Source organism: Strix uralensis, chromosome 6 (genome assembly GCF_047716275.1).
Source record: "Strix uralensis isolate ZFMK-TIS-50842 chromosome 6, bStrUra1, whole genome shotgun sequence".
NCBI classification, from domain to species: domain Eukaryota; kingdom Metazoa; phylum Chordata; class Aves; order Strigiformes; family Strigidae; genus Strix; species Strix uralensis.
In genome coordinates, this window is record NC_133977.1 from 26,318,001 (window position 1) to 26,330,675 (window position 12,675).

Below are 12,675 nucleotides of genomic sequence, written 5' to 3' on the forward strand. Positions count from 1 at the left end.
TGCTATTGATGTCAACAGGACCAGGATTCTAAATGTTAAATGTGGCTAATCAGAATTTGGAGAAATTGATGCCTTAATCCGAGGCACCTTTAGCCCACTGTTTGTCGTCCTAATGCCCTTCTGTTTGATATTTACTTCTTTGGACATTGCTACCTCACTTCTTTTGAAAATCCATGTTAGCATTGATGTCATAAAGTAAGCAGAATGAATGTGTGAAATTGCTTGTAAAATTATCAAATGAAATGAATAGCAAATATGATGACTTTTTTTTTTAAAGTTGAATAAGGAAACTGTCAGCAATGATGCACTCTCGTAATGCTTACTAGAGCTGAACAGTATATATATAAGTCTGTGCAAAAGAGGCAGCTAGGCAGATCTCAGGATCCTCAAGGCTTGCCATAGTCCCAGAAGAGAGAGTAGCAGCTCTTTCTGCAACTGCTACATATCACTTCAAAGTACAAAAAGGTAAGATTTATATGAACTACAATTTGTTTGAGAAAGCTGAGTGCATTATCTGAATTGTATTGCCCAAAGTTTGCAATAGAGGTGCAGGATCCTTCAGCAAATTGGTGTTTTCTTCTGTGGTTATACTCATTGATGTTTAGAGTTAATGACATCATCATTTAAATATTTTAATGTATTGAATTAGTTCAACAGAGAATGATCCAAAAAAGGGAAATTGACTGTTTGGGTTACAGAAGCAATTGAAAGAAGGAAGATTACCATAAGAACATGAAAGACATGCCTTGTAGTAAGAATTTAAATGTGAGACAAATGTGAGATACAAATTATTGATTTTTAGATTTTTATCTCTTTTAGTATCTTCTCTAGAGATATTTAATGAACATGGGTTTAAAAATATTCAGTCCTAAACATGAATCAACAGGGATTAAATTAGCAGAACGCAAACGATTAGGTGGGTTTATATAGACACTGATTTTAAACTGTCCAAGACAGATTGTCACTCCATCGCCCTACAGATTGCCACTCCACTGCCCTACATTTAGATTAGTTTGTCTCAAGCAACTATTATCTTCATATCACTGTAAGATCTGAAAAGGAAACTTTGTAGCACAAAAGTAAAAATTAAAGCCTTAATAACTCAATAACTATTGAGTTATTGTGATTATTGTATAAAATTTATTTTAGTCTTCCATCCTATTATGGATTGCCTTAGACTAGAAGCGTTATATTTTTACAGAACTTTCCGCAAGGCATTATAGCATGGAAGGTAAATTAGATGTAAAGTACATCTACCTGAAAAAGTGATATATTTATAATTAGAAATAATTGCTATTTGCAAACAGTTTCATGTCAATAGAAATCTATTTTATTCATTCATACACTTTCATATGAAAATATTCCCTCTTTACTACTGTAACGCCATAATTGGTGTTTTTAAACTGGACATAGATACAAATCTGACTTTTGAATTATTCTTTTTTGAAAACTCAATGAAATTAAGATAGTTAAAATTGCACATAGGTACAAAACACATTTGAAGTAAAATATATTGGAAAACATAGCAAAATCAATTTGATCAAGTAAATAATACTCAAATAAGTTTCTGATCAAGATTTCAGTTACATGCTTTCTGGTGGTTCCATCTGAGATGTATTAAGTTTTTCATCTCCAGTCAGAAAGAACTTAAAACATTTCCATTAGTCTAATATGCATAGGAACAAACATTTTCTGTATAAGATTAGCCTTAGTTTTCCTGCACTTTGACAATAAGATTGCATGGGGTTTAGCAGAATCTACTGGTGACCTAAATAACGTAGAGTAAATAAAACCTTTCTTCTGATCAGGAAATTAATTGATGGAATAAACTAAACAAATATTATTTTGCTGATCATCTCTCTTTCTCTACAAAGCATGTTTGTGTTCCCAAGAATAAAATAACAATTTCTTCTTTAAAAACTGTAGCTTCTTTAACTTGTCAAAAACTGCTGTTGCTGGTTTGAGTTACCAATAGCAAGTACTAAATGTCGAAAAACCAAAACTGATTTTAAATTTTTAAAAGAACATATTTTACAGACATTTAATAGCTTTTGAAAATGCTTATTTTATTAATAGGGATTCTCTTACATGAAAATTGTTTTCATTTAAAAAAACTGCATTTATACATCTTTCTTTTTAGTAATCTCCCCAGATTTTGATTCTGAAAAATGTAGAAAGCAGCCGAACATGCATTTAACTTTGAACACATTCTTAAGGCATAGAGTGTGACTGTTCACATCTGAAAGCTCTATAGATCTGAGGCATGAGTTAGATCTAAGATATATTGAAATAACTGAAAATCTGTTTACTGACTACAATGGGCTTTGAATTTGGTTTTGTTTAAGTTTTATATAAAAGAATAGCTTTTGTTGTCTGATACTACTATAAGGAGGCTGAATTACTGTCTTTCATTCCACATCAGTAACTCAGGTTTATGTCTAATCTGTATCATGGTTTAACAAAGCTACAGCTGTAAACTATCTTTCTTTAGTTTTTCAGGTTAAGTGAAAGTATACCAAACTGCTAGCATACCATTGAGCAGGGCGAATTTACTTATGTATGGTGCAATAGCCAGACTTTATTTGGTGTCTAAGTTAACTCATTTACAGCTGTATCAGCTAGCATGGGGGTCACTGCATTATAATCAAACCATTTTTGTGACCACAGCAGAGTCATCTCCCAAAGAATAGGCAGAGCTTTTGTTCCATTGTTGGAAGCCTATGAAATGTGAAATTATGCATTCTTTGGGATAAACATTGGATGTCAGTGTTGCACCACCAAATTAGAGCTCCAAATGAAACAGTGAAAAGAGAGTTCAATACTATAGTTAGGGTTATAATAGTACTGACTACATGGCCTCTACAGTATTTGTTGGTACTATAGCAGGATATGTGCAAGTGTAGGAATCAAATCTCATATATCAGGACATTACAAAAGGCAGAAAAGAATTTCCACGCACACTGATGAAAAAATGAGCAACACTGGCAGTGGCTTCTGATGGAGAGAGGGAAATTAACTCCATTGCTTATTAGTACAATCCACCAGAAAATCTTATATTCATCAATTTATTTTCCTAGTTTTGATTAAGATTTGATTAAGATTTTGATTGCTTTAAATATTTGATACTGACACTGAGGTATTCTAGTAAAATATTTATATTATTCATTAAGATTCTCTTAAAAATTAGGCCTCACAAAGTACCAGAAGCAATACATTCTTCCTAACCATAGGTAAAATGCTTGCCAACAGTCAAGCTTTGCATCTCCAACTATAAGTTATTTTATAATAGATGGAAGAAACAGATTTCATAAAAAATCTGCTCTGAAGATGGACAGGCTACTGGTAAAGAGTAGAAGTCCTACAGCGGTAAGGTTTTTGATGCAGGACTTCACTTTTTCAGAGATGTTCATATAGCCTCCCCATTTGCACTGCTCAGTGCAGAGCCAACTCTAAATCTCAAGACAGAGTAACCTGCACCTTCTCTACACATCATTCCTTCATAACTTTCTTATGGCTTCCTCCAAGCCATAGTATATTTAAATTCAGCTTATTGTGACAAGGCATTACAATAGAGCGATTTCACTCGGACTGCCTTATTTTATAAATCATTGAATTTCAATAAATAACTCCTCCAGTGGATCCGGAGGAGTTCAGCGCAGATTACATTTAGTGGGGAGGGTAGTTTTTGGCTGGGTCTTACTTTGCCATATATCACTTTACTTCAATGCACTCATCTTTCCTATCTCCCTTTGTTTTTCAGACTGTAACATAAACTTCCATAGGAAAGTGTCATGGATGGCAGAAGGGCTCTTTCAAAAACACAAGTATCAGTCCAAGTACATGATGAAATTATTTTCAGTGACATTTTGCTGATGTGAACTCATTTCAACTTCTGTTGCTTTACAGCAGATTAATATTGTGATCCATACTGATTTTAAAGTTAGAATGAATGAGCATTTACTATTCATCCTTCAGTGAATAAGCATTTAGCCATTGAATGAATGGCATATTCAATTTCTTTGTCAAGGTCAAAAGTACCTAAACAAATTTTAAATTCATTTCCTTTTCTATATATTCATTCCATAAATTTAAGTGATACAAAATGATTAAAATTACACAATATATACTAGTTGATTTTGTAAGTAGGTTTCATCTCATTTTCTGTTTATGCAAAGCACTTTTGAGTCTATTAGCCTTTAGCTGCTCATAGTCCCTTTTGCACAGGATTTTGTGAGCCTAAAAACAAATAGCATTTCTTTGTTCAATTGAGTTCGTCCTATAGGGGATCATGTGTCAACAGACTAATAATACTACAATAAATAATGAAAATCGTAGCACACGTAATTAGGGGATTAGAGAATGCCTTATTTGCATTGGTGACTACTCACTAAAAGTTATAACTGTACTACTTGCATGAGTAAACCAGTCACTAATGCAAGTAACGGAATCACTGTTTGGCTGTGGATCACCAAAGCATTTGTGCAGGCTCTAGTTTACATTGAATAATCTCACATTAAAATCAGTGAGACTGGTCGAGTTATTACAGTGCACATGATGAAGACACAGATAATACTGTGGCCATTTCTGTTACACAGTTGAAGCCAACAGAATGACCTATAGCGGTAAGAATTATATCTAGGACACAATATTTTCTGCTTTGGTTTGTTACCATTAATAAGTATATACCCCATATCTTGTATATCCCATACAACCCCATAATGGAAGCCCTTAGACTGAAATAAAGTATTATGTCAATAGTGCAACAAACAAAACTTGACATATGACATCATGAACTGAACACAAGCCAGTGTGTGGTTTGGTGGGGATTTTTTCTAAGGACACACACCTATTAATAAGTCATTATTAAGTCCAGAGGCCTACTGCTGCAATATCTGTTATTTAAAAAAAAAAAAAAAAAACTTTTAAAAGAAGGGTGAAGCGCCCAAAGGAAAGAATAAAGAGCTGCTAATGGGATGGTATTCTTGACAAAGATTTGTTTTGTTTTTCTCTAGTGAATGAGCTGGAAAAAAAAAAAGTCAGCTCACCTTGCATTCTAGAATAGAGACTAGAGCCTAAAGACTAGAAAGAGACTACATCTTTTGAATGCCTACCCAAGGCATTACAGTCTCCATCCACTGGACACGTCCAAATCCTCACAGGGTCTCAATATCTCCAAATTTAGATCAGCATTAAGGACTCTCTTTTCAATGTAATTGATTCATATGTATGTAAAAATGATTACATTTTTCTTTGTTGTCTTATTTCTGTTTTGACAGGCAATGAAAATGAAAAGCGTTTATTTTGTTGCTGGGCTCCTTTTAATGATCGCTCAAGGCAGCTGGCAAAATCCTCTTCAGGATACAGAGGAGAAATCAAGGTAAATTCTTTAGATCAAACTTCTAGAAACACTTGGCCTGAACTTTGTTTTCTTACAGTTGGAAGCAAAACATACTATGATGTAAAAATAGTTTTTTATATACTATTACACAGTACTTAACCTACCATTGGAACTGGCAGAAGTTTTTAATATTGCAAAGCATAGTACAGAAGATTTGGTATTACAAACAATAGCTGCCTTAGTTATTCAAGAAGACCTTGTAATTGTGCACTATCCAATATGCTATGTTGATTCGTTTTGCTAGCCAGCTAGTGATCACTTGCTTTCACTTTGTGAGCAAAAATTAGTATTTTTTTTTTAAAAAAGTCAATGCACATGTAGAATGTACTATAACCATTGCCAATTAATGAGTTCTAAATTTTTTACAGGTCATTCAAAGCTTCCCAGTCTGAACCATTAGATGAATCTAGACAGCTGAATGAAGTGAAACGTCACTCACAAGGCACATTCACCAGCGATTACAGCAAGTACTTGGACAGTAGACGAGCTCAGGACTTTGTGCAATGGTTAATGAGCACTAAAAGAAATGGGTAAGCATTTTGGTCACATTGCAATAGGTCTCCATATATAGAAACAGAGAAAAATCTAGCTGAATTCCGTTTCTTGATTTCAGCTTTCCATCACAGACCATGTATAATCCTCAAATAAGTAAAGTACATAAGGAAAATTTATACATAATGTTAATATATTATTAGAAATGGGGAATATGTTGAAAATCAGTCAAAAGGATTTGGATAAATCAAGTGTAGTATCACCATATTACCTGATATGCCATCTAAAAAGACTATCTCAGTCTCTTTGAGACAGATTGTTTCAGTGAATGAATTAAGTTCAATAGGAATAAGATCTGTAAATATAATGTAAAGGTCTGGGCCATTAGGACTTAATAAACCTTTCCTATCTATAAATACTCTAATCCTGAAGTTTCCTTTGTTAAAAGGGAGCTAAGGCATAAGTTTTGTTGACCACTGGATACTTTACCAGTATCACAAGTATGCTGTTAAGGCATGAGTGTGCATGTTTTTTGAAAATATACTTTGATTTACTGAAAATATACTTTGAGAGCAACAATAATGTAAAAGCATATAAGTCTATGCCATGTATTTAAGAGAAGACCTGTCCACAGATTCCAAAACTCTATGATATTAATGCTTTTAAATCCCTATGGAAGCCTTTAAAGTAAAAATTTCTAGACATTGGATTAATTTAAATTCATACACCTGAAATTATTTATAATATTCATCTATCAGTCATGGTTGTTTATCATAATATTTAAATAATAACCAATAAAATCTTATCAGTTTATGCATGCTCTGCAATGTATTGGTAGTAATGATCTAATGATTGTGGAATTCTACTACAGCCAACAAGGACAGGAGGACAAAGAAAATGACAAATTCCCGGACCAGCTCTCAAGGTATTCTAGTTGCCACAACTTGTTACTCAAAACCAGTCTGAGCTTATTTTCTGTTAAACAAGAAGGAAAACAACTAGTATTCTTTACAATGCTACCATAATCCGAGAAATACCTATTATAAGAAACTATCTTGCACCTGCTTTTTACAAGGAAAGAGAAAATGTATCTGTGTTATTTATTCCTGTGCCTGTGTTCTATAGCTATGTGCAGTGGCTTCAAGGAATGCAACAGGATAAGAATAGATTTCAGGATTTCAAGTAATAAAGGAGAGAAGAGAATAAGATAAAAAGAAAAACTTGGTATAGAAAAAGGGTGAAGCAAAAAAAGCATTATGTTGAGAAAAAGAAAACCAGTGAGAAGACTAATGAAAGGAAAATGGCCAGACACCAACTTGCAGAGAGCTGATAAAACACTATGCAATCCTCAGCCCTAAGAACTCAGTCCCATATTACATAAACTGCTCATTACAGCAAACACAAGACCTGCTGGAGGCCAGAATTTCGTTTCTCAACAATGTTTTTTGGAGAGTGTTGGGGGGGGTGGAAATTTGAAACAAATAAAACAAAAACACAGTAAATGTTTTTGCAAAACAGATTGAAATACCTATATTAATTCTTCCCTTTGTCAGAAATTCCAAAGAGGATAGGCCAGATCACAAAGATCCTTCCATTCAAAACAGTCAATATCAGTAATAAATCTGTAATAATGTCTCAGTTTCAGTGAAACAGCATATCTCAACAAAATTAATGTTTCATTAAAAATGTTCCAAACAACTCTAGTTAGCATGCTGATGAAAAGTGCAGATGGTACTAAATCAGGAGGAATGATGAAATCCCAAGAAGTTAAAAAATAATATAAAGATCTAGAGGCCCTGAAAATTGGGTGGAAATTAGCAAATTCTGAAATAGAAATGCTAGGGAACTTATTCATGGAAAATATTCCATAATATGTCTACTTCTCAGAGCAGTTTGCCTTCCTAAGGGCCAGTGTGACATAATTTTGTGCTGTATCAGAGAAAGAAAAGAAACACAATGAGGTGCAGGGAGGGAGAAGGTGACTGTCTTTCTCTATTAAACTGGGGGTGATCAGGCTTGAAATTGTTCCAAGATTACCACTTGGTCAGAAAGACAATTAAAATGGTGTTCACAAAGCAATTCAAAATATAAATTTGAGAGGAATTAAGTCTGAACAGTTTGGCTAAGAAATAATGAAGATGAAGGTAGGAGGAGTGGCTTAATGGAAATTTTTAGGTTAACACAAGAGGTAACAAAAAGTATGTCTGTATAATACAATCCAGTTTGTTGATCGTAGCTAATTAATCTAGAATAAGACCACTCCAATGCAGCTATAATTGCTTTCAGCACCTGATTTGATCTGTTCAGAACTAGTTCAGGCATCTCTGCACAAAACTATTGCACAGCACAGATAATACCTTCAGAACTGAAAGATATCAAGAGTAATTTGAGAAGCAAAAAAACCCCCTCTCCCTAATAAGAAATGCTAGTCTGGTGGGTGGGAAATATATATCAATAAAGGTAAAAAAAAATTAAGTCCTTATGCAGTCTGCTCCTACGGTATTGCTCTTCTTTCAGCAATGCAATCTCCAAGCGTCATGCTGAATTTGAGAGACATGCTGAAGGCACCTATACCAGTGATATCACCTCTTATTTGGAAGGTCAAGCTGCCAAAGAGTTCATTGCTTGGTTAGTGAATGGACGAGGAAGAAGAGAGTAAGCATCCATCCATTCCTATTATTAAATTTTGCCTTGCTTTTGGGGTTAGAAATCACGTCTGATGAAACCTTGATGTGTTCTTGATCATTCTTGCTGTACTTCATGTTTTTCTTTTGTAATAGAAGATACTGCGTGGGTGTTAGACTACCACTTTACACTATTAAGTTCAAATACAGATTAAAACAAACCTGTTCAGTATGATGTTACACTCTGAAAGGTCAAGTTATATTTAAGGTCAACTACACAAGACCGTCTAACTACCACCTTTCCCCCTTCACATAACATTGCTTACAGTCTCCTTAACTGTCATAGAGATGATTCAAGTCAGTGTCATCTTAAATTACTTTCTCTTTTTTTCCTTTTCATACTCAATCTTTTCCTCTGCAATATTTCCAAGATTAAATTTTTACTAATGTCATCAGCTGTACTCCGTGCACTGGTGATCGTTCCCAGCAGTAACTGATGACTTCTTTTCCTCTTCCCATGCTCCACAAAGTCTCCCTAAGTTGCTGCTGCCAAAATAACTATCATTTCCTACAACTATGACTTATTTTCCTTTTTAAGACACCTCTACTTCTTTTGCTATGGTTCACGGTTTCCTGGACACAATGCTCCACAGTTTTGACCTATCTATGTCTCTGATTTCTTTCATTAATATCTCATTCTCCACATACCCATTGCAGATTTCTCAAGCCTATTCACTTCATGTACTCACTCATGACTTTACATCTTTTTTCATGATAGTCTTATACTTAGAAGGCATTACCTTCAATCTCCTGCAGGCACCATCTTATTCCCAAGTCTTCATGGTTAGGAGCTACATCATGCACATGCCACTCCCCACCTTTTAACTGTTCTGTACTTATTTGTGCCTTTAGACTGTAAGCTCTTCGGGGCAGGGATTTCGGTTCATCCTCTGATTATATATACTACCAGCTGTAAAGTACTTTGTAAGTCTCTTGCACTACATAAAACCAATAAATAATAATAAAACATAATCTGTAAGACAAGATTGTGTGTTGTAATCAAGGAAGACTAAATAGGTAAATTTTGTAAATAAGGATGAGTTCCTGAAAAAACAGTTAAATACATGGTCAGCTATATAGAGAAGGGAAAGGCTGGTGCCACTTCATAGCGATGTTCAGATTTGCAGTTGTTTTTCTGTCATGTTTTATTTTCATGATCAGAAATAGGGTATTTCAGTATCTCTAAGAGAGAAATACAACCTAGCTGTGATGAACTGAGCTTAGAAACCTAGATGGACAATTAAATGTAGGTGACCCTTCTACTTTCCAATATTTAGTATTATTTGTGGTCAAATTTGTATATAGCCTTATCTGAAATTATTGCATGAAAAGAACCAGTCTGCCTGTCTTTTGTCCCAATGCACAGTGTCCTTCAGCATCAGCCCATCTTAATGAAACCCATTAAAATGTTCCTATATTTGATAGGATGAAACAAGAGAGGAAAGTTTTCTAAATCACGGTCTTGGCATAATGGTTTTCCAGTGGTCAAAAAAGGATAGAGCAAGAATCAGGATCTGATTCCAAATATAAAATGCTATTGTACAGCAAACAAGCACTAGGATTTTATACAGGTGTTGTAATTGAGTTATTCTAACCCCCACCCCCTCCGAGTTGCTGCTCTTAATATCTAAACACTTACACAATATAATTGTAAGTATATAACTAGGACTTAAGTCCAATTAAAACAGAAAAAATGTATGAAAATTTGACTACAATGTTTTAGGAGTGATATTTCTTAAATAACAATTCTTAATAAGTCTACTGTTAGTTTTACTGATGTCTAGTCTACTTGACGCAGACATTGCAGACTGAGATATGTTTTTGCATGTATGGCTTTTTCAGAAATGCTAAAAGGAATTTAAACTCACCTGAAGGAACAATCTTCATCTGCTAAAGGGAGACTTCCATGCTTTATTCTGTTGTGAAAATAATGCCTCAAGAGGTGTTCTGATATACATCGTGCCATATTAAGCCGTAACATCAGGCTCAACACTTAACTCCTTAAAATCACAGGAAATGTGCAGTGTATTAGAATCGTATAATGAGGCCCTTTTAAATGGTTTGTTTATTTTTGGTCTGAAAATTGTTTGATAATTTTTTCCCTTTGAAGTTTCCCAGAAAAAGCACTTGTGGCTGAAGAAATGGGCCGAAGACATGCAGATGGCACTTTCACAAGTGATATCAACAAAGTCCTTGATGACATGGCCGCCAAAGAGTTTCTAAAATGGCTGATTAACACAAAAGTTACCCAAAGGTGCGTGAATTTTGACTGCATTATTCTTAATGTACTGGGGTTTTAAACATATTTGCCACACATAGGGAAAATACTGCTAATTTTTCTTTAACTATTGATGTATCTGTAACTGTGTTACAAACTTTGTTACAGACAGTGCTGAACAAGGATAAAACCCTAAACTGAACTCATTCCAAATATAGTTTGTATTCTGCATCAGTGGTGAACCTATGTAATAGTTTGCTATTTAACTTGAGGGCAGTTTTGCCACTGAATGTTACCAGAAGTAAGGTCATACTAAATTATTGAAAAACAAAACTCCTTTGCACAGGCATTATAAAATCAGAAATATTTATTGGTAAAATTACATCAAACTGATTAAAGACTGTGATATAAAACACTGCCTTAAACTGTGGCTTGTCATTAGGGAACAGTGTATTTTAATCTGAGTTCCTGATAGCTAACTATTTAAGAACCCTGCTTTAGTTTGCCTGTATATAGGCAAATGCTGTTGGCAAAGCAGTATTTTCTATGTGAGCTCTGTGAACATGTTAATATTTAAGAATTATTTGTTAACATTAACAAAGCGTTTCAAAAATAATAAAATGCCAACTCAAGGCACAAGTGAGTGGCCAGATTTTTAAAATGTTGGATGTAAAAATGAATTACTTTGGACTACTGAAGCACTCAAAATGACTACTTGATCTTGGAAATCTGAGACAACCAATATTATCTCAAAAAATTTAGAAACTATAGTTAAAATACAGTTTTTATTAACATTTAAATATTTTGTGTTTGTTTGTAGTTCAGCATTGAAACAATTTAAGAAAATAATCTATTAGAAACTATTAAAAAGCTTTTCCTTTAGGAATAATTGTTTTGTATCCATTATTGGAGAGAGGCATTGAGGGGTCTGTGGAACTAACATCTGCTAATTCTTAAACAGAAAAAGTATGTTCCACACATATTTCATAAATCTTGGGAGATTTATAATATATCCTAATTGCTGCTGCTTTTTTTCCAGGGACCTTTTGGGAGAATATCAGTAAAACTGCAGAATAAAAATGTGATACATGAAGATCTTCATTGCATCAACTGCCAGTTATTAAGAGATTCTGAAATCTGTATTCTGTCATTTACATTAGGTGTAACAAAGCTGTGTCACCTTGCATGCCAGGAAATAATTGTACTATAGTTTAGTGTTGCCAAAGGTTTATATATGGAAAACCCATTGTCTAAGGGATGGTTATCTTAACAGCTTTAAGACTATGAAAGTTCCATATCTTCATATTTTTCATTTATTAGGACTGAAGTAACTCCATTTATATTTAATGATAAAATTATTTTTCTAAAAAGTTGACTTCTACACGCAAAGGATTCAATCACCAATTATATGTGTTATTTGTAAGGGTCTGGCAGTTACAAATGCCTGAGAAGTGAATATCCCTCTTAAAACCTTTGTTATAAAAAGGCTAAGCTTTAAGGATATTAAATGATAGCCTTAAATAAATTTTTTCAAGCTTCTTTTCTGTTGACTTTTCATGTGTATATCCCTTGTGCCTTTTTGCACTCCATTTCATTTTATTCTAATATTCTAGTGTCACTGAGATCTTGGAAGTGGTTTTTTTGGAATGATAAATGTCACATTTTCTCCATAATGATTCTCAGAAAAGAGCTGTGTGAACTTTGAATTACCTTCAGTTGAAAAAGAAATCATGTAAGATGAAGCTAGAGGGGGAAACAAGACTGAACAGACAAGTATTCTTCATTAGCATAAAGTCTGGTTTCTCAGCAAAAGCAGGAGGACAGCTTTGAAAAATATTAAGTGCAATATACTCCATTAGTAGTGGAAACTGACACATAACTTC

At 34.0% G+C, this 12,675-nt stretch overlaps 1 protein-coding gene across 1 annotated transcript; it reads left to right on the top strand.

Annotated features, from left to right (window-relative positions):
* Positions 1–381: 381 nt before the first annotated feature.
* On the top strand, positions 382–12,331 carry GCG (glucagon). The gene is made up of 7 exons (XM_074872295.1): positions 382–465; positions 5,277–5,377; positions 5,767–5,928; positions 6,762–6,815; positions 8,408–8,545; positions 10,685–10,828; positions 11,832–12,331. The coding sequence occupies exons 2-7, from the start codon at positions 5,280–5,282 to the stop codon at positions 11,854–11,856; spliced, it is 621 nt and encodes a 206-aa protein (XP_074728396.1). The 5' UTR covers positions 382–465; positions 5,277–5,279; the 3' UTR covers positions 11,857–12,331.
* Positions 12,332–12,675: the final 344 nt, after the last annotated feature.